General features: G+C 40.9%; 2 protein-coding genes across 3 annotated transcripts in view; one reads left to right on the top strand and one right to left on the bottom strand.

Moving 5' to 3' along the window:
• Positions 1-11,318, bottom strand: part of CAST (calpastatin) — a 799,019-nt gene extending 787,701 nt beyond the window's left edge. Inside the window, exon 1 of the mRNA XM_063724001.1 lies at positions 11,261-11,318. The gene's annotated coding sequence lies outside the window, so the exon portion shown is untranslated. The remainder of the gene's footprint in view (positions 1-11,260) is intronic.
• A 106-nt stretch (positions 11,319-11,424) lies between these two features.
• The window catches only part of ELL2 (elongation factor for RNA polymerase II 2), a 74,149-nt gene continuing 63,565 nt past the window's right edge, over positions 11,425-22,008 (top strand). The window contains exon 1 of one of the 2 annotated variants that reach the window (XM_002815753.6): positions 11,425-11,723. In XM_002815753.6, the coding sequence (XP_002815799.1) occupies positions 11,577-11,723 (147 nt within the window). In that variant the 5' untranslated portion in view covers positions 11,425-11,576. The remainder of the gene's footprint in view (positions 11,724-22,008) is intronic. The other variant, XM_009240914.4, reaches the window with a different exon arrangement.

The following is a 22,008-nucleotide window of genomic DNA, read 5'->3' as shown; positions in this document are numbered from 1 at the left end:
GCCTCCCAAAGTGCTGGGATTACAGGCTTGAGCCACCGCGCCCGGCCCTCCATAAGTATCTTATGTGGAATTAATTTAAAGTGCTGGTTTAATTAGGATCATCCCTTTAGTTAGTAAAGAAATAATAAAAAATAAACTTGAAACTTGCTAATAAAAAATTAACTTGAAATGGGCCATAAACTTAAATGTAAATGTAAAACTGTAAAACACTTAGAAGAAAATGTATAGGAAAATATTTGTGACCTTGAGCTAGGCAAAGAGTTCTTAGACATAACACCAAAAGCACTATCAGAACAAGGAAAAAAATGGATAAACTGGACTTCATCAAAATCAAAAACTTTTTTTGCTCTGCAAAAGATACTTTAAGAGAAAGAAAAAACAAGGCAGGGACTGGGGGAAAATGTTTTTGAATCATATATCTAGATTATATAAAAATCATCAAACCGTAATATGAAAGCAACTCTTTTTTTTAAAAGGACAAAAGATCTGAAAAGACACTTCAACAAAAAAATATATACTAATGGCAAACAAATACATGGATATACGGTCTATATTACTAGTCATTAGGGAAATGGAAACCAAAACCACAATGAGATACTACTATGTATGCTCTAGAATGACTTAAAAAAAAAAAACCGACAATGCCAAGTGCTGACAAGTACACAGAAAAACTTGAATTCTCAAATGCAAAATGGTACAGTCACTATGAGCAATAGTTGGGCAGCTTATTATAATGTTAAATATACATATACTATACATAATAATCCCACTCTTAAGTATTTACCCAAGGGAAATAAGACTTGGCTGAACATAGTGGCTCACACCTGTAAACCCAACACTTTGGGAGGCAGTTTGAGACCAGCCTGGGCAACACAGTGAGACTTTATCTCTACAAAATAAAAAGAAAATAATTAGCTGTGTTTGGTGGCATGCCCTGTAGTCCTAGCCACTAGGGAGGCTGAGATGTGAGAATGGCTTGAAGCCAGGACTTTCAGGCTGCAGTGAGCTATGACTGAGCCACTCCCCTCCAGCCTGGGTAACAGGGGGAGACCCTGAAGAAAAGAAAGAAAGAAAGAAAAGAAAGAAAGAAAGAAAAGAAAGAAAGAAAGAAAGAAAAGAAATAAACAAAGAAGACATATTTACATAAAAACCATTTGTGAATGTTTATAACAGCTTTATTTACAATCACCCAAAATCGGGTATAATGTAAATATCCTTCAACTGGCAGCTAAACTGTGAAGGACCCACAAATGGAATAGTATTGAGCAATAAAAAGGAACAAACTACGGGTACCTGCAACAACATGGATGAATCTCAAATGTATTATGCTAAGTGAAAGAAGCCAGACTCAAAAGCCTACATAATGTATGATTCCATGTATATGACATCCTAGAAAAGGCCAAACTATAGTGATGGAAAATAGATCAGTGGTTGTTAGGGGTTAAGGGTGGGTGGCAGGAAGATCTGACTACAAAGGGACAATGTATTTTCAAGGAGTTCCTTCGAGGAGGTAATAGAATTTTTCTGTTTGTCAAATTTTTGGTATAAAATACATACCAAAAAGAGTAAATTTTACTGCATGTAAATTAAAAATACATTTTAAAAAGTTTACCTGAGCTAACACTTAAATATTTTATAGTAAATTTTCTGGGATAATTGTCATTGCAAACTCAAAAGTACCTTCAAATTTTCTATTTTTAAAGTACATTTCCAATGCCATGCTTCTGTTCTGGCAAATATTCAAAAATTACATTTAATTAATCTGCACAAACCTATATGCTTACAATGAGTATGTAAAATATAGGGTAATTTTAAAAACACAATATAGAAACTTTAAAAAAGAGATTCAGGAACCTAAAAATGAGGCAAATATACTTAGTCAATATACCAAGTCAGAATCTATTTAGGAAAGACTTCTTCCTCTATGCAAAAACAAAATTTTTCAACACTTGACAAAGCTAAATCATGATGCTTGGCTTTCTATGCTATTGAAGTTTAATACAATCTGCTGACTCCAGTCTTAGTATGCTCATCGGGGGGGTCACAGTCATAATAGATCATCAACATTATGAACTGTTGTTTTTGAGAAATGTGGATAATCCCCATTAGAGGCTAATACTCTTTTTGCAGGTAAATCAAATTATACCTTATACTTCTTATTTTTTTTTTGTGCTGGTTTAGTTGAGAAATATTGGAGAGAAAAGTCACAATTCAAATACTTGATGCTTTTAAATTATCCAGAATCATTTTATACATGAGTGATTTATTCAAGGCAAAGATTAGAGGGATAGAATCAGAAACAGAGAGCAGTTCTCCTTATTCTCAGTTAATAGCCCAGCTTCTAAAATCAGATCACAGGTTATTAAACACATTTCTGTTCATTAGTCATCATTAAAGTTCATTTGCTATGACAATTTGAAAGTGGCCTTATCTCTGTTAGTACTATGCAATAATATCGGCTCTCAGAGATAAATGTATTCCTTTCCTTTTCCAGTTGTATAATATTCCCTAGGATCAGATCAAACTGAAATGTTGAGTCATTTAGGACAGATAATATTCAGTGCACACTCAGCAAACTTTATTCAGTATGTGGCTACTACCAAAAGCAATGATCTTTCATTAAATACTTGTTGCAAATTATCATTTAAACTTCACATTGTTCATTATTTACACTGGTAGTACCCTATTTCCAATTCCCAAATGACACAGAGCCTCCTCTGATCATTCGTCTCTCTGCTTACTTTCTCCCTAGTAATCTCTTTTGTTCCCTTTACTTTCCAGATCAAAGTGCCTTCAGGCTTCCCAATAACTGCCTACAACAGTGAATGGCCTTTTCTGCCATTCCCAATGAGTAAGGTAAGCAAGGTCAACACATCACGATGGGTTGTGCACTGAATAAGTGCAATGCCTAAGGAGTGGTTATTAATTCCAAAGCTTTTTCCTTCACTCAAAAAACATGCGTGAAGCAAGTGACTCAGAGTGATGTTATCACTAGGAAAATCTTGGAAATATACACAGGGATACATGCAAACATACCTCAAGCATAAGATACCTGTGTCAGTAAGAGTGGCCCACCATAGTCATAATTCTAAATAAGAAGGAAGTGTGTCACCATTAGAGTGGGCATGAAATTTAGGACTATTCTCCAATTCTCTTTTTCTCATCCTCTTTCCTCATAACCTCCCTCAGAAAACTTGCCCAATTTCACAATCTCTACTATTACTCAATAGGTTGACTCTGAGGCCTAAGACTCACATTTTCAAATGCCTGCCAGACATTTAATCCACTGATACCGCTAAACTAAACAAGGTCTTTCTCCTGATTCCCTTGTTTCTTTTCATATAATATTATCTTCTAGTAAACCAAACTTGAAGCTAGTAGTTACTTTTAATTCCTCATGCTCACTCACCTCTCATACTCAAATAAAGCTGCCAAATCAGCCAATTCTACCTTCACAGAGCCATGATATTCTTCTCCTTTTCTCCATTCCCATCATTAATACCCTAGTACAAGTCCTCATTACTTTTTGCCTCCTAACTCTGCTCTCTTTTGTCATAATCACTCCCCCTCCACTTGTAGTACCTTATTTCAAATTCCCAAATGACACAGAGCCTCCTCTGATCATTGGTCTCCCTGCTTACTTTCCCCATAGTAATCTCTTTTGTTCCCTTTACTTTCCCAAATCAAAGTGCCTTCAGGCTTCCCAATAACTGCCTACAACAGTGAATCCATTCCAATCCATTACTTAAACTTTTGTCACCTGAATAGTCCTAACATATAGATTAGATCATGCTACTTCCTATTCAGAAGCCTCCAACAGTTCCCTACTGCTCACAGATCAAAGTCCATATTCCTTAACCCAATACTAAAAGCTCTCCTCACAGTCTGTCCCCAATCCATCTTTATTGGCTCCATCTGTCACAATCACCTTCAAGCACCACATATTCCTGTGAAAACAGATTGCTGTCTTTCCCCCAAAACACCTTATGATAGCTCATAAGATCCTTAAACTTAGAATATTTTAATACTCCCATTATCGCAGCTAGAAAACTTTGACATTCCAATGCTAACTCTTCCACGGAGCTTTTCCCAACACCCTGAGCTGAATATGTTCTCACAATCCAGAACTCCTCCATCACTGAATTAGTCCCTGCATAGTGCTTCTCACCTAGTAGGTCTTATCTTCACCTCTGACATCCTCTATTAGACTATACTGCTTGTTTCTAATTCTGTAAATATTCTAACCTATAAGGGTCATACTGGTTTTTAATTTTCCAAAACCCAAGGCAAAAGCAAACGTTCCCAATGTTGGAGGCCATAACAGATGCAAAGGTCAAAGATGATAAATATGACACTTGAATAAACAGCTGAATGAGAATAAAATGAAATCAGCTATGGCTACAATTCTAAGTCAAAACAAAAAAGTCTTCTGTGTCCATATGTGTTGATATATTTCTTCTCTGCTTTTTGTCATGACATGTTCTGGAAACCATGTCATAAAGTGAGAGATACAGTCCAACGGGAAAAGTGATATTATAGGGGATGTGTTTTTGACCAAAGATTCCTTATTAAATAAGCCACAGATATGAACAACATGCAATAAAAAGAAAGATACAACTGTAAATCTTTCCAATAATTTAAAATCATAATCTGAGCTTTTTCAAATGGGCACCTATGCACTGTGCATATTTGTTATACCAAGGGTTCTAATATATCACAGATTATATATACCACACATAAAAATAGAATTAACTTTCATAAATCTCATTAAAGTCAATATGCTAGCTATAATAAACCAAAGCTGAATGGATCATTTTATTTGCCTTGTTGCTATTTAGAAGGATATTAGGTGTTTGTGCGGAAAGAGTGATTCAAATGACTTAAGTCTTGCTTTCAAGACCAACAAAAAAACCAGCCCCCAACCTGCCCATGGAAGTAGAACCCACCATTTTCTCTTTATTAATTTCACTGTGATAACCTGACACATTCATTATAATTCCTCAGACCTTAGAGCCATGTTCAAAGGTAGATATGCGAGATTTAGAAAAGGAAATCTCAGGTTCTAGCCTGGCTCTGTCACTTATCAAGTGAGTGATACATACCCTCTCTGCGCCTCAGTTACCTAAAAGGTATCTATAGTATAAAACAATGGCTACCTCAGAGTTACAGAGAAAATTCAGAGATAATGTAACTAAATTGCTTTTAAACTTCAAAGCCCCATCAAGAATAAGCTTTTTTATTTATGTATTAGTCCGTTCTCATGCTGCTAATAAAGACATACCCAAGACTGGGTAATTTATAAAGGTAAGAGGTTTAATTGACTCACAGTTCAGCGTGGCTGGGGAAGCCTCAGGAAACTAACAATCACGGTGGAAGGGGAGGGAAACACGTCCTTCTTCACATGGCAACAGCAAGGAGAAGTGCCAAGCAAAGAGGGAAAACTCCTTATAAAACCATCAGATCTTGTGAGAACTCACTCACTGTTAGAAGAACAGTAGCATGGGGCTAACTGTCCCCATGATTCAATTACCTCCCATTGGGTCCCTCCCACAACATGTGGGGATTATAGGAACTACAACTCAGGATGACATTTGGGAGTGGACACAGCCAAACCACATCAATTTACTTATTTATTTATTTATTTTAGAGATAGGGTCTCACTACATTGTCTGGGCTGGAATGCAGTGTCTATTCATAGGAAGGATCATAGTAGACTACAGCCTTGAACTGCTGGACTCAAAGAATCCTTCTGCCTCAGCCTCCTGAGTAGCTGGGACTATAGTATCACACAACTGCACCTGACAAGAATAAGCTATTATTAATTATCAAAATCATTCTTGAGGCTGATGGCATTTGGTCCACCTTTAGCATGTTTAAAAGTGAAAGGCTAAACAAACATTCCCTTCCCACCCCATGTCTTCCTAACTCCTCAGTTTATTCAGAAATACACGTGCTCCTTTTTAGTACAAAACAGCATGGAAATGGTAAGAGTTGTTAGGTCACTCTGTACCACTCTTCTCCTTTTCAGAGCCTATATGATATCTTTCAGGGCACTTTGCACTATGGTGAATAGCCATAAAACAATTATCATCTGGGAGAATGGCCACTTTGGTCGCTATGCTGGACATGGTTCAGTTCTGTAGACAGGACATTTTCTTCAATCAGGGAAGAAGGGGAGAATTTTCGTGGTGTTTAGAGGAATCAGATCTGGGTCCTTTTGCCTCCAAAGGACATACAACTTTCTAGAGACTGCCCTTAATGTGGAGAAAGGCAAGGAATAGAGAGAGGGGAAAATAGCTAAAAAGGTATTAATGAAGACTGAGTATCTCCATCTTAGGAAGCTAATGTGCGTGTGTATTCAATACATGTGAAAGGAGAGATAGCCCTGGCCACCTAGCCTTCTACTCAGCCCCATTAAGAGTGAAGAAGGGCTTTGAACTGGAGGGGAGGAGAGACTTTCCTTACTTCCAAATCACAATTTTTTTTTTTTTTTTTTAAATAACCAGACTGTTCTAGAAAGAGAAAGGAACTTTGGAGACTAAGAAAGTGTACAGGTAGATGTCCAGAAATGGGATAACACCTCCTAACCCTGGGAAGAAGCAGAGGCTGCCAGCCCCAGGAAGGGTACAGCCCAAGTCCAGTATCCTTTCAGTACCTCAATAAGTATACACCTGGGGAGGGAGGCTGGACCTTGCTGAGGCTAGTACCCCAGGGCTGCCAGTTTCAGCAAAGTTCTCAGATAAGCGATTCCTTTCAGAAAATCATGTGGACATGGTCCATCATCATATTACAAGGCTAGGGAGGGTTTCAGCCTCCCTTCTCATAATCCCCATCAGTGCCACTTAACCTTACCCCCATAAAAATACACAACATAAGTAAACACAGTATGTTTGCTCTACAAACACACTTTCAATTCAGGTCCTCTATTTCCTTCTGTCTAGGTTGCACTCCATCCCAAACTCTTCCTAAAAAGAAACTCTTGAGCCTCTAAAGGATTATACCAGCAGAGATGGACCTAGATTAGAGATTCCTCCCCATATATTCTGGAGCCTTTGTATGACTTGTAAATTAACTGTCCTACTACTCAGATGGGGAACTCAGAGCCAAATTTAGCAATAATGATGATAATAATAATGCAGTGAAACATTTCTTGTACTTAGAGTAAATATTCACACAATACAATAAAAATTATTCAACTTAAAACCTGTATTTACATAACAAAATCTATGCCCTAACTATAGGTATCTCACTTTTATTCTCTATAAATATCTGCTGAAGTACTTTTAAAACTATCAAGCTTCTACTTCAATTGTGTCCAAGGCAAGGAAATTTAGTACATTTTAGATTTTAGTACATGGCTGCGCAAAGTCTTGAAGGGAGAGCAGTGTAATGGTTGGGTCAAACACAACCATTGCACACGGGAGCAAGCAGCATTGGGGAAGAGAATTTAAAAGGGAAAGATTTTCTCTCTGGAAATTCTACATTGAGAGAGCTTCTGTGCTATAACTCTATAAGGTTCTATGTTCTCTTTTTGTAACAGAAGCCATTGCCTTATATTAAGACATTAATAAGCATTAACTTTTTGTATAGATGGGTTTAAGAAATAACCTACAAAACTGCTAATACAGGTATAAGACAGAATGCCCTTCTGCATTGGCAGTCACTACAGCAGATTTGGAAAACTAGAAACCTGTGGGCTAACTTTGGCCTAAAACTTTTTTAGTGTCCAGAAAATGCTTATTAAAATTTTTAACTTAAGTGTTACAGAATAAATATTAGGAGATTTACATAAAAGTCTTTGTTTCTCAGCTTTAAAAAGAAATAGAAGATCTGGCAACACTGGGCCACCTTATGTTCACCTGGCGACAATCAGCTGAACCAAGAAATCACTGAGCCCTTTAAACCTCCCAGCTCACTACCGTCCAGCATCTTCAGTCCCTATGACATTGTATCTGCCCTTTTTCACTCATTTGGATATCCAGTGGTCCCTGAAGGCATCTGAATTGGTGATCTCTGTACCAAAGATGTGAGAAACAGTCATTAAATATGCAGCAACCTGGAAGGAGCGGTGGCCCAGCATTTGAAGGCCAGAGAAGGCCTTGATATTCATATATCCTTTGCCAGCACTGTATACTAGACATGAGAGATGGAGCAGGCCCTGCATCAGATTCCTTTTAGCCTTTTTCCTGCACTGAACTGTCTTATACGACAGATTTCTTCTGTTATTAAATCTAATCCATAGCTACTCAGTGTATATAAGGACTGGAAGGACACTTAAAGAGCTGATTCCGACCCTGCCTCTCCTGGTTATGTTAGGCAGGTTGCTTTTAAATTAATGGGGGTCTCAGTTCCTCCTTCATAAAACTAATGGGTTCACCTGGAATCATCATGAAGATCATTTTTAGTTGGGCTGTCTCCATCCATACCACCTCCAACTTATCTAGAATCTACTCAGCCCTCAAGAACTGTTCAAGTTCTATCACTTCCATTAAACCTCTTCAGACTTCTCCTTTCTTTGAATTTTTGAGCTTATCACCAACACCGTCCAAATTAGCATTTATTAATTTTCTAATTGCTTTGTTTTTTGTTTTTTGTTTTTGTTTTTGTTTTTTTGAGACGGAGTCTGGCTCTGTCGCCCAGGCTGGAGTGCAGTGGCGTGATCTCGGCTTACTGCAAGCTCCGCCTCCCGGGTTCACGCCATTCTCCTGCCTCAGCCTCCCGAGTAGCTGGGACTACAGGCGCCCGCCACTACGCCGGGCTAATTTTTTGTATTTTTAGTAGAGACAGGGTTTCACCGTGTTAGCCAGGATGGTCTTGATCAATTGCTTTGTTTTGAGTATACTGGTTCACTTGCCACACTGAAACAGAAAATTCCTCTAGAGACTTTACAGTTTAATTTTTAAATCCTCTACAGCATGTTATACTTAACTGGTATTCAGTGATTATTTAATTATTTAAACCAGATAAAGATACAGAAAATATGTATAAAATGGCAACCTTCCCAAAAAGCACCTTTCATCAGCCTCCTCAAAATAAATTATCCTAACCAGCATCATAACTTGACCATCTGATTCAGGCAGGCATAATGTGTACTATGCCTGTGAGACATCAACGAAAAGACACTACTAGATTACCATATTACTTTGTACTTGATCATTTCCTCCTTCCACAGTTGAAAAGCTCAAAACGGGAAAAATACAAACAAACATTAACTCACTACAATAATATATTAATCCGTGAAAGATTTGTTACCCACCAAAATAGGGCATGAGAAAAATTTTCCTACTATAATTTTTTTAAAAAATCAATTACTAGTAAGAAGCTATAGGTCAGATATTTGAAAACTACAACAAAAACCATCCTTACTCCTCCCCCACCGCCTTGGATGTCATCAGAAATTCTGAGTAAGAGTAGGCCAAGTTAGGATATCATGTGGGCGGGGATTTACCCACATTCACCGGAAAAGCAGTGGGATACAGGTTTTACTTGTTCCGATCAAACCTCCCTTCCCCCTCACCTCCCAAATAATTAAGGCTTTAGCTATGTGCTCAGTCCTTTACTATCAAAGCAAAAAAAAAAAAAAGAGAGAGAAAAGAAAAATTCAAGTACAGAATTATTTTTAGACTATAGTCCGCTTAGAGATGAACTATTTGAGTAAGGTTTCTACTTTCGGAAAGCAGAGAAAACTAGGTAGTAAAGCCTCTATTTCCCTTCTAAGAGTAAACTTTTTAATCCAATTTGATGATTACCTTAATTTCTCTACTACAAGAATTTAAGATAACACTGTATCACTAAAGTAAATGAAATTAGCAAGCGTTAATCACGTTTTAACAGCTAGCCAATCTTAGTGGATTGAAATTAAGTCAATTTACAAACTGTTTTCCTGTGATGGAGTAACACTTAATACAGGTGTTTCCACTTAATCCAATTCATTCTGTAATTCACATTATACACCTACTATGTTTGAGGGTCTGAATCAAAAGGGAGTGTACCCGTACGGTGGGGAAGGCATTCATTGGGAGGGGAGGACATGGAATCATGGCCCTAATCTTATTTAAAATAATGAAAAATACTGATTAAATATCTATAAACTTTCCCGGGGAATCCCAGCAGAACAGAACACGGTTTTATAAGCTGAGGGTAAAAACAAGCGTCTCAGTTTTTTTATAGAAAAACTTTTTTAAACTGCCTTTCAACAGTTTGAAAGCTTTCAATGGTTTGTTTTATCTGGTGCTTCTGATCACCCAATTAATCCATCCTCTGACAGGAACCCATCTGTCAGTCTATCCACACACAATCTGAAAGGGACTCCAGATTAGGCTCCCTCTTTTAGCCACGCCTACACAGGAAGCATCCTGTGGATGGAATGGAAAGTATGCCAGGCCAGTGCACACCCCTCACGCCCCCATCTCCTTCGCTTAACCTCGACAGCCTCTTACCTTTAAACCCTAGCTAGGTTTTCACACAGCCCTATCAAATAAAAAGGACAAAACTCAAACTGAATTAGAGAATGAGAATTGTCGAGGTTTCTTTTAATTTAGATCAATGCCAGTTTTACTCTTCTTCTAGAGTCCTTTTTAAGGAGATATCATCCCAACCAGTTGTGATCCCAGAGAATCACAACAGGGCATGGCGTAGGAAAGACCTCGAAGCTCAATTCTCTGTTATACCATGCCTACCATACGAAAGGCATTTAACCTCCCGCGTGATTTTGTCCTTAAGATGCTCCACAAAATCTAACACAATTCCTACATCTAAGAGTCGACTCACTAATTTCAAGGGTTTTTGTTTTTGTTTTTATAAGCTCTGCGTGTGGCACCCGATAACTTCAAGTTTAGAGTGAGCAGTTTCCTCCCAATGCCGTCTGCTCAACTACAGTACTAGGAGTTTTGAGGAGCAGCTCTCTAGCGAGTCCGCCTGCTGCGTCCTCCCCCACACGCACCAAGTTCCACAGCTTCCGCAGCCGTCGGGGAACAAACTCCTTATTTGGTCACGGCCATCCCCTTACATAGTGGAGGTGGAGATCCGCCTGTCCAAGGACCACCCGCGTAGGGCGAGATTCCCCAATTCTGACTTTTCACTACTATCCCCCACAGGGGCGGGGCTCCAACTCCAGGTAACCAGACCAGGCAACCTGGACTTCCAATTAGCTGGGGAGTCCCCAAGCCAGCCTGGCCAATCTCGGCCGGCTAGCCAAGACGACCAGACGTGACGTCAGATATGATTAAGTTGGCGCGTCACCTAGACGTCAGCCTCTTACCTCTCGGACGTCCCGTCCCAGGAGCAAAACTCCAGCGACTTTGGGCCCCGCCCCCGTGAGAGTGGAGGGCGGCCGATGAGGGCGGTTCTGAAGGGAACGAGACCAATGAGACGAGCCCGGGGCGGGGCGCGGGGCCGGAGGGTGGGGCGGGTGGCGGCGGTGGCAGTCCGAGGTCTGGCTCCGCGCAGTATATGACAGTACGTCAGCAGCGGGATGGCCCTAGCAGTGGCGGCGGCTGCAGAAGCCCAAGCAGCCGCGGCCGCAGTGGAGGCTAGAGCCGGAGCGGCGGCGGCGGCGGCACCCCGGGGAGTTTAAGATGGCGGCGGGGGGGGCAGCGGGCCTGCGGGAGGAGCAGCGCTATGGGCTGTCGTGCGGACGGCTGGGGCAGGACAACATCACCGTACTGCATGTGAAGCTCACCGAGACGGCGATCCGGGCGCTCGAGACTTACCAGAGCCACAAGGTGAGCGGGCCGGCCGGCAGGCTGGGCTCAGGGAGGCAGAGCGCACCCCTCACGGCCTGGCCGCGCCTTCCCCTGCCCGGGCGCCGGGTGCGGGGCCGGCGGAGCCGTGGCTGGCAGCTGCCGCCGTCAGCGCCCGCAGCGGCCAGGCAGGGCAGGGCCGGGCAGGGTGGCTGACGCCGCGGTCCCGGGTTAGCCTGGGCGTTGGGGAAGCGGGCAGTCGGGCGGCCCCTGGCGGCGGGGCCGAGGCAGCCGCAGCCCTGGGTCGGCTGCGCTGCCGCTGCGGGACTTTCCGACGGCGCCCAAGGATTTCCTGGCTTGTTGGGTCCCAAGGAGGGAGAGAGGCCGCGATAAGAGAAGTGAGATGACCACGCTACCCTCGGCGGGGAAGGAGGGTAGCGAGCAGCGTATGGGCAAGGAACCAGGGACGACTCGCGGGCACCAGCTGTCCGCGTTTTCTAGTTACATAGGCACGGTGGATCCTCAGAGACAGGACACAGGCGCTCCGCGTGTGGGGATGGGACACACCTTGTATTCCCAGGGACTTGGGGACACAGGCGCTCCACGTATCAGGGGACACACTGTGTGCTCGAAGGGATGGGGACTCGGGCGCATGGTGAGGGGCACACGGTGTACTCATAGAGATAGGGACTTAGGCAGTCTGTGTAAGGGGGCGGCGCACACTGGAACGGTGGGGACACTGGCGCTTCGCGTACGGGGGGGAGGGGACACACCTGCATTCTCAGGGACTCCGGGACACCGGCGCATCGCGTTACTGGAGACGCGCCGCGTCCGGGGCGGACACAAACCAACACAGCGCCCCGGGGAGAGACCTGAGGACTCACACACACTTAGCGCTCCCCGGGAGCAAGACATCGGGTTCTGGGGAGAGAGGTTCACGGACGCTCAACGTACCCGAAAAAGCTCCCGGCGTCTTGGGCTGACTCTGGGAAGTATTAACGGGGAACGAGCCAGAAGGTGTGGGGAGGATACAATGCATCCCGGGCAGAGACTCGGGCCTCTCACCCCTCGTTTTCGAGAGAAGCCCGTGGACACACACACACACATACACACACACCCCTCCAGTACAGAGAGAAGCTCAGATAGGCGCACATACACTGTAATTGGACTACAAATCCAGACGCTTTCATGTTGGAAAAAAAATGGGAGAGAGGGAAGCACCGAGAAGGGACGCGGTAACCAGGGTGCATGGGGAAACAGTTTATGGACGTGCAGTACTGTGTGCCTATGTGGGAGACCGGAGTGGATACATTGCGTGAGGGAGGTATATGCCATATGGGGGAACCTGTAACGTTTTACAGGAGAGGAGAGAGTCGGAAGGGAGATAGAACCCACCGGGCATCTTACAAATAGCCCATTCTATACTGAGGAACACACTCCAACCGGTGTCGTAAAACAGGCAGAGGGGCAGAAGGACACCGAGACACAGATTCACATAGTTATTCAGCTAAAAGTGGGGAAAAGAATTGACATCTGTTGAGCTCCCACTAGTGCCAGGCACTTTAAATACATAGAGCGAAGGCAGAGTCTGAGGCAGAGCGGCAGGAGAGGTGTGAACCCTGGTTTACTGGGAGTGTATTCAGAGAGCCCCCCCATAAGTGTGCACACAGAGGAAGGCATTAATTGTGCACACTTTGGATAGAAAATGAACTCACATGATAGGGTATTTGTAAACAGCAGTGGAGACTCAGAGGTGAGTGTATTGTTAGGAAGGCACTCACAGAATTGGGTGGACACATGAATGTATGTGCTAGGACACTTGTGTTACTAACTAGAGAAGCATATGGTGAAAAGGACTCACAGACTTTGTGTGGTAGGGTGAGGGGGCGTCAGGGAGGAGTGCATGCACAGGGAGAAAGGTACCGTTCTACATACAGTGAAATCTCGGGAGAAAACCTCAAGAATGGCTGGGAGAGATACAAGAAATAGAAAACTGCATGTGCCAATAGCTACGCCTAGATAGGTGCACCTGCAGTGAAGAGACCAGCATCAGAAGGAGTGTGAGGCCCATATGGGGGAAGCCAGAAACACAGGCAGAGGGACAGAAGCAGACAGTGGAGAGAAACTCTGGAGAGAAACTCAGCATTGCAAGATGGAAAGATAAGCTTGCCTGTTCCAAGGGAAGGGCGTGGGAAGGAATGGCAGTGGGTAGAAGGTGGGTCTGGGGATGTGAAGAGAAAACCCAGAGGCCCAGAGAGAAAGAAGTCAGCAGCAGGCGGCCAGCCCCTATTCAGGAGCAGACCCGAGGAGCAGAGAAAGACTTGACACACAGTGAGTGGGAAGAGGCATCTTTGGGGGCAGTAGGTCAGCCAGCTACCTTGGGAAAACAACACGCAAACTGTACAGTTGATTACAGCAAGATTGACAGTGTACACTTGTGGGGAAAAGGAGCAAATGAGGAGGTCCACTTGGGGAAGGGAAAGTGAAGTGACAGAGATGCCCCCAGTGCCCGCTAATCTGCATGACCACTGGAGGCCCCAGAAGGGAGTGCTTTGTTTTCCTACCTTTGTATGGCCTTCATTTCTGCTTCCTATACCCTAGTGTTTTCATATTTGGGATTAAGTTTACAGTGCTCTAAAAGCCCCTGCATTTATATACCAGTAGCTTCCAGGAGACAGAAGATCAAAAATTCTTTGTCTCCCAACCCACCACTTAGTTCTTAATTAAAAAAAAAAAAAATTTACTTTCTAAGAGGTACCAAAGTCGTCAATGGCTTTGTTTGCTTCTCACTGCTTCTAGTACTTTTTCCATTTCTGTACATGCCCATTTATGGGTCTGGTTGGTCTCTACAGAGGCAGCAAAGGGAAAGGAGGAAGACTTTTTCCAGATCTCTCTACCTTAAAGCATGGAGCCAGGTAGCTTGTATTAGTCCTAGGATTCCTTTTCTCCTGCAAAACTGGTGATAGAAACAGTGGCATGGGGGGGATGGTACATAAGCTGACCATCCTTAACCAGCTCCTATCAGGACTCACTGTCAGCTCAGCCATGGAAACACTTTTTAAGGGGTGTGGACAAACAAGCAGGAATTGGAGTGAAACTGTCAACCTCAGTTGGATGAAAACTGGGAAGAAACCAAAAAAATGAGATAGATGCCTTTCTAGTGACTGAATGTACCATTGGTACTTACTGCAGGCTCCACCCACCTATGTGTCCTCAGTGCCCCTCCTCCTGACTCAGCCAGACCAGTGCACCTCTATGGGCACAGTAACAGTTGCTAGCAGTAGGCATCTGGCTGAGCTTTTATCCTCCAGTGGAAGGATATTAATTTGGTCTTTCTTGTCTTCCATCGTTTTTAGAAATAGGGCTCATGACTTTAAATTGAAGCTGCTGTTTGGGAACATGTTCACATGGATTGGCTAATTGGGAAGAGGTTTCTGGTGGTCAAACCTGTTCTCTCTGGGGGTAAAATGGTTTTAATTTCTCATAAAACTGTCCGCCACCATTCCTGTACTCATACAGGAGGGTACTTGATGGCAGGTAGCCTCTAAGCAGCTCTGGCCTATGTAAAGTGATGACTATTACCCCTTCTCTTCTAATGACTAAGAGCCAGAAATTTCAACAGGTTAATTTGCTAAGTTAAGCATCAGAGAATTCTTTTTTTGTCCAAATTATTTTGTCTATTGGAGTTACTCTTCTAAATTAACCCACTTTGACATGAGGCTTCAGAGAAGTGAATTTAAAAATTTTAGGAAGCTATGATTTAGGCAGAACAGAGAACTTCTTTAGATATAATTGAGCAAATTTACAGCGTTCTTGGGGTTCGTGGAAACAGAATATTTGATGAAAATTCTGAAATCTTGTTTTTTTTTCAAATTACAATTCCTCACTGTTTCAAAAGACACATAATCCTACTTGACCTTCATTATTCAGGTTTCCTATTTTTAGAGAAGTGATCTTGGGAGCCTTTCTAAACAGGTAGAGGGGCATTGTGAGTCCAGCAATGAGAGTTATAGTTGGAGTAAATATCTTCTAAAAGTTGTTTTCCCACTCACTTTGAATACAGAAATGGTTTCAAGTTGATTGTATATCATGTTAACTGGAAAGTTATTTTCATGATTGGCAGAAAAATTTAGACATGATAATACAGATATCTACAATATTAACCTTTTAAAATGTAGATTATTTTGAATGAGAAGAAAAGTTGCTAAATAAATAAAATCACAAATTACAACTTTATAGTCATTTTAAATTGTTATCTGTGATTGTGTGGTCTACATAAGCTCTACATATTTTAAATGAGCATCTATTACTGTAATTACATATTTCCCCCAAATGGAAAACTGTACTTAAAATTAAAATCCAACATTTAAAAATACATTTTAGCTAAGTTCCTCAGTAATGCAGCTGGCTTTATTTTGATGTTTGAGTAACTTACTTTTATAACAAAAACTATATCAAAGCATTATTTTCAGATTTTGTTGTTGCTGAGCCTGTCAGTTTAGTTTTTAAAAAATGTTTACTCAAAGTTTCAAAGGTGGTGGCTCAAATAATACTACCATGTTTGCTGAACTATTACATAAAAAGTCTTGCATAGTTGTGTTTGGGGGCAGGGGCTGCTCCTGCTCTATCCCTGAAGATCAGAAAGCAGATGCCTTTAAGTGGGATTCTGCTAACACATTCTCTTGTCAACTCCATTGGATTGAAATACATTTTTCTGCCTTTGTTAGTGTCTTCTAGGAAAGTGATAATGTTTTTAAAATTTGTACATATATATTGCCATTTAATTTTTCATAAGTTTAGATGCTATTTACAAAGCATAAGTTCTTATTTAAGCCTCCAAAATTATTGTCCTTCATAGTAGCTCCCTTCAATGTGTTACTTGACCTTTTGTTAAATCACTGAGTCCACAGGTCAGAGGGTAAGTGACTTCCTCGCCTTATCCTTTTTTTCTACCAGGTGAACTTTTTAGCATTTGATTCATTATAGTTTAAGACACAGAAAAGACTCATACTCTGCTTTTTTCTCTTTCTTTTTCTGCCTGCCCATATTTTGTATGTGTTTTCAATAATCTGCCTTATAAATACAGAAGACTGTTCTTAAGCCACCACTTGAGCATCCAGACCTGCCAGCACAGCACTGCCACCACTGTTGGACATGTTTATTAAGTAAAACAGTGAGGTTTGCTTTAGCAGATTCTATTTGCTCCACTTTTAAAATGTAGCCAAGTTTAATTTAAATAAATTAATCCTACTGACTTTTAACTTAGACCCATTTTCAGTCTGTGCTTGATTTTAAAATGCTTTTTATCAAGTAAAGTCAAGTTTGTGCCCCATCCTTCAGTGTTTGGAAAGTTTATTCAGATGCCCAGTTGCTCAGTGCAAAGGAGGGTGTTCCTCTCTGAGAAAAGTAGTAGCCAGATTGCCTAAAAAGATAGACAGGGAAGCTTGGCACCAGAATTGGGAAGAGAAAGAAAGAACATATGTGAAGGACTGGAACATGTTCAAGAAAAGAATTTAAAAGGAAAGGGGCGTAGAATTCTTGGAATGACTTACAGAAAAGCTTACCAAGGACAATCACCAGATTCAGCCTTTCCATTTGCTCCATTTGCACTTGTGAAAAATTACAGAAGCTGTGTTCATAAGGCTTATTAGGTAATTGGTGATAAAGCCAGCAGAGAGAGGAAAATGAGAATTTCAGCTGAACCAAGGCTAGGTCACTTTTAACAATTTGTGATGACCCTTTTCTCTGCAACAGAGAAGCTTAGGAGCCCGGCACTAGATCCAGCCCACGATTTGCTAGATTGGGCCAAATGTATTTTGGATTGTTTGAGAAAATGTCCCTAAAATGTGATATTATGGTCATTCCTACATTGAAGATGAACTAAGTCTTACAATAAAGAAAACAACATGTATATAACCCAATATCTGACTGTCCTGCATACCTCAGCTCCATACAGAATTTCCTATAACTTACGCACAAATTTCCCGCAGTTCTGGAGTAGAATATAATAAATTAATGTCCATGTCTTTAGAGCAAATTAAAGCTGGAAAACACGGCATAACTCGGGTCAGGTTACCAGTGAGGATTGCTATCTCTGTCTTTTGTTTTTTCTCTCCTTCCTTCCTATTTTTTTCTGTGGCAGTATTATGGCTCTTGAGAGCCATGTTAAATCTTCAGGAAGAACTGGTTTAAGAGTTGCCGCTAATACTTTGCCAGCAAAGACCAAAACTGGCATTTTTATGGTTTAATTCAGGATATAAGAAAGGGGAATTTTATTGATTAAGCTATAAGCTCCTTGAAGATTCATGAATAAAAGTATCACCTTGAATTGACCTCTACAGTAAAGGCATTTGGCTACTGGTTTCATAGTAACTAGATTGTTAAACAAATGGCATGAGTTTCTTTCCTTCACGGGGATCCTGTATGTTATTGGTCTAAAATCCTTGGGTCTTAAAGGATTTTAGCAAGATTTTAGCAGTTAGAAACTGGATGGGGACCACATCTCCAGCAGAAACAATGGCATAGGTAAGCAAAGAAAAGTGGAAGCTAGGGCAAGCTCCAAGAATTGCCATAAAGACCCTGTTCTGCTTAACATGAAGGGCAAGAGAAAAATGTAGTTGAGTTTAAGAGAGAAAAAGTAGGTCAGAGCAGATTCATTACCTTACTAAGAAGTTTAGATTTTATTCTGTGAACAGAGTAGAAACATAAGGTAATTTGATCTATGTTTTAGGATTATTCTGGTCCTGGTGTGCAGGATGACTATAATGTGAATCTGGAAGGAGATAGACAAGTTAGGAAGAAGTTTGTGGTCCAGGCCAGAGATAACTGGAGTCCACCCTAGGGTGTTGGTGGGAGAGGTAGGAGATGAATAGAGTCTATAGAATTTAACAAGATATTGGCCGGGCGCGGTGGCTCACGCCTGTAATCCCAGCACTTTGAGGCGGGTGCATCACAAGGTCAGGAAATCGAGACCATCCTGGCTAACACCGTGAAACCCTGTCTCTACTAAAATAAAAAAAAAAAAAAAGAAAAGAAAATTAGCCAGGCGTGGTGGCAGGTGCCTGTAGTCCCAGCTACTCGGGAGGCTGAAGCAGGAGAATGATGTGAACCCGGGAGGCAGAGCTTGCAGTGAGCCAACATTGCACCACTGCACTCCAGCCTGGGCGACAGAGCAAGACTCCGTCTTTTAAAAAAAAAAAAAAAAAAAAAAAGGATTTAACAAGATATTTTAAAGAAGCAGGATTGAATTGAGATTTCTAGCCATTGGCATTAGGAGGATTACCCCTAATAGAAAAAAGGAAATTGGAAGCAGTTAGGAGAGTGGAATTGGGGGTAGGAGTGATAGATGTGAGTGACATTTTGGTGAACATTCACTCAGTCTTTTAATTGATAATGAAAAGACTTGGGTTTGATTAGATGTTTTATATTTGAGAAGTATATTCAGGAGTTTGAGGCAGACAGATATATAAAACAGTGCTGTATTACTTAACATGTCTTATATAAACTGTTTTATTTGGATGGAAATTTTGGAGATTGTTGATGTTTTGAGGAAAGTTGAAATTCTTTGGGAAAAAATTTGGTTTTGAGCAGGGCATTTTAAATTTTGTTTGTATTTTTATAGACTTTCTTTATTGAATAACCTCTATAAATTGTACTTAAGGCCATCATAAAGCACTGATAATATGAAATCTAATTTTATTTTAACATGGAAATCAGACCTTCTGTGGTTTCTATCCTATTGATAAATGAAACGTAAGTAACTCTATATAATATTCCTGGATTTACATTTCAAGTTTTATTTTGAAATAGTATAATTCCTAAAGGCCTTGAAGGAGTACTTTCAGTTACCTCACATTACCTCTATTTCTGTTTTGGTGTTTTGATTCCTTTATTTCTTTTTTGTTGGCAGTTCCTTATGAAAAACAAAACAAAAGAATCATGACTGCATAAAACTTTTGCTATACATACACATTGTAATGGACTACTATGAGCGCTTGGTTCTTGATCCAGGGAGATAACCTAGTCTGGAAGACTTTTTCACTCAACAGTGAGCTTATTCAAGGGTGTAGCCAGGCTTGAACTTTCTTATAAGATTCACAGAGATACTTTAAGACTTAAATGTGCTTAGCTAGAAACAAGTATTAGCATATTTTAAGATAACATTTAATATCATTGCTTTTGGCTCCATTATTAGAAACCATGATGCCTCAAGAACCAGAAAAAGTCAGCTGTAATAAAAAGTAATAAAATGTAATAAAAAGTCAGCTGAGTATCTTAAGATGTTTTTTCTTTAATAAAAAGTTAAGAGGTAGAAGAGTTAAACTACCAAATATTCGTTTGTTCACTCAGCAAACATGTGTTTATCTTCTGACATTTGCCAGGGATAGAACTAGGCATTGGAGATAGAAAGCTGAATAAGTCATGAATGGTCCCTGCCAAGAAAGTGCTTGTCATTTTAGTAGAAGCAGGCAAATGTGAAAAAAATGAACACTGTAAAGTTTGTGTTCAAGGAGATGTCTTCTTTAACTGCCATCCTCTGCTCAGCCCGTTGTTCCACCACACCCGTGAGGTTATACCTGCCAAGGTCCCTGTTAAAGTCCAGTGGTCATCTCTTTGTTTCCATCTTACCAGACCTCAGTGGTATTCCATTCTCTTGACCACTTCTTCCTATTAGAAACACTTTCCTGATTTTCCTCCTACCTCTCTGCCTATTTCTCATTCTCCTTTGCCTACTTTCCTCTGTTTGACTGGCCTCTGAATGTTGGAGCTCTCTCTCTCTTCTCTTTATCTGTTCAGTCTCCCTAGGTGAGTTCATTTAGTCCTTTGAATTTAAATGTCATCTATATGTTAATGACTCCCAAATATTTATCTCCTGATCTATCCTTTTCTCTAGCTCCAAGTACTGATTTCCAATATACTTCCTCATCAAAGTTTAATAGACATCTCAAACCTTACATATCCAAACTGTGTTTTATACCCTTTTAGGAGTTTTTCTCAAGGGTATGGCTAATCATTGCAAGGAGAAAACTATCTTCTGACAATCAACTATTTCAATAAGTATAGACATAAAGGAAATTGTAAAAGTGTTACCTGATTTTGTTATTATAAAAGATCCTCTCCTTTGTTGATATGAGATTCCATGAGGGATCAAGTAAGTTTTTTTTTAACTTTTATTTTAGGTTCGGGGTACGTGTACAGGTTTGTTATGTAGGTAAATTGCGTGTCATGGGGGTTTGGTATACAGATTATTTCATCACCCAGGTAATAAACATAGTACCCAATAGGTAGTTTTTTTATCCTCACCCTCCTTCCACCCTCCACCCTCAAAGTAGGCCCTAGTGTCTGTTATTCCCCTCTTTATGTCCATGCATACTCAATGTTTAGCTCTCACTTATAAATGCAAACATACAGTATTTGTTTTTTTGTTCCTGTGTTAGTTTGCATAGGGTAATGGCCTCCAGCTCCATCTATGTTGCTGCAAAGGACATGATCTCATTCTTTTTCGTTGCTGTGTTGTATTCCATGATATATATGTACCACCTTTTCTTAATCCAGTCTACCATTGATGGGCATTTAGGTTGATTCCATATCTTTGCTGTTTCTAAAAATAACTCATGATTTTACTCCTCAAATCTGTATCTACCTAAGTGTTCCCTATCTCAGTAAGTGGCAGAACTCTCTATCAATTGCCTAGAAATTGACTAGCAGCCCTTGATTTGTCTCCTGTTTTCTTGACATATTTGATCTGTCAGCAAGTACTGTCAACCTTCAAAATATCCTGAATCTAACCCCACCCATTACTGCTATTCCAGTCCCAGTTACCATCATCTCTCCTCAGGATCACTGTGATAAACTTCGAGGTGGCCCTCAAGTTTCTACCCTTCCCCCATAATCCACAGCAGCTGGAGTGATCTTTTCAGAACATTAAGTATGATCAAGTAGTCTCCCAGTTTCAAGCCCCCAGTGGTTCCCTTTGTAAAAAATGTTTTAGATGCCACATTTTATTAATTTCTAGTTTAAAAAAAAAAACTTCATCTTCCAATCTAAGCTGATTTTACCACTTCTCCTTATACTTCTGCTTTAGAGTTCATGATCCCAGCAAACAAATCTTTATTTGCATTTACAGTCAGATTTGACATATAAGCTAATTATACAATTATAAGGCCCACATTAAATCTGGGGAAAAAAATGGTGGGATACTATGCTTCAAGTGTTGTTGATTTATTTATTTATTTATTTATTTTATTTTTGAGACGGAGTCTCGATCTGTCCTCCAGGCTGGAGTGCAGTGGCACGATCTCGGCTCACTGCAAGCTCCACCTCCCGG

This window comes from Pongo abelii, chromosome 4 (genome assembly GCF_028885655.2).
Source record: "Pongo abelii isolate AG06213 chromosome 4, NHGRI_mPonAbe1-v2.0_pri, whole genome shotgun sequence".
NCBI classification, from domain to species: domain Eukaryota; kingdom Metazoa; phylum Chordata; class Mammalia; order Primates; family Hominidae; genus Pongo; species Pongo abelii.
This window is presented reverse-complemented; position numbering and strand designations above follow the sequence as displayed.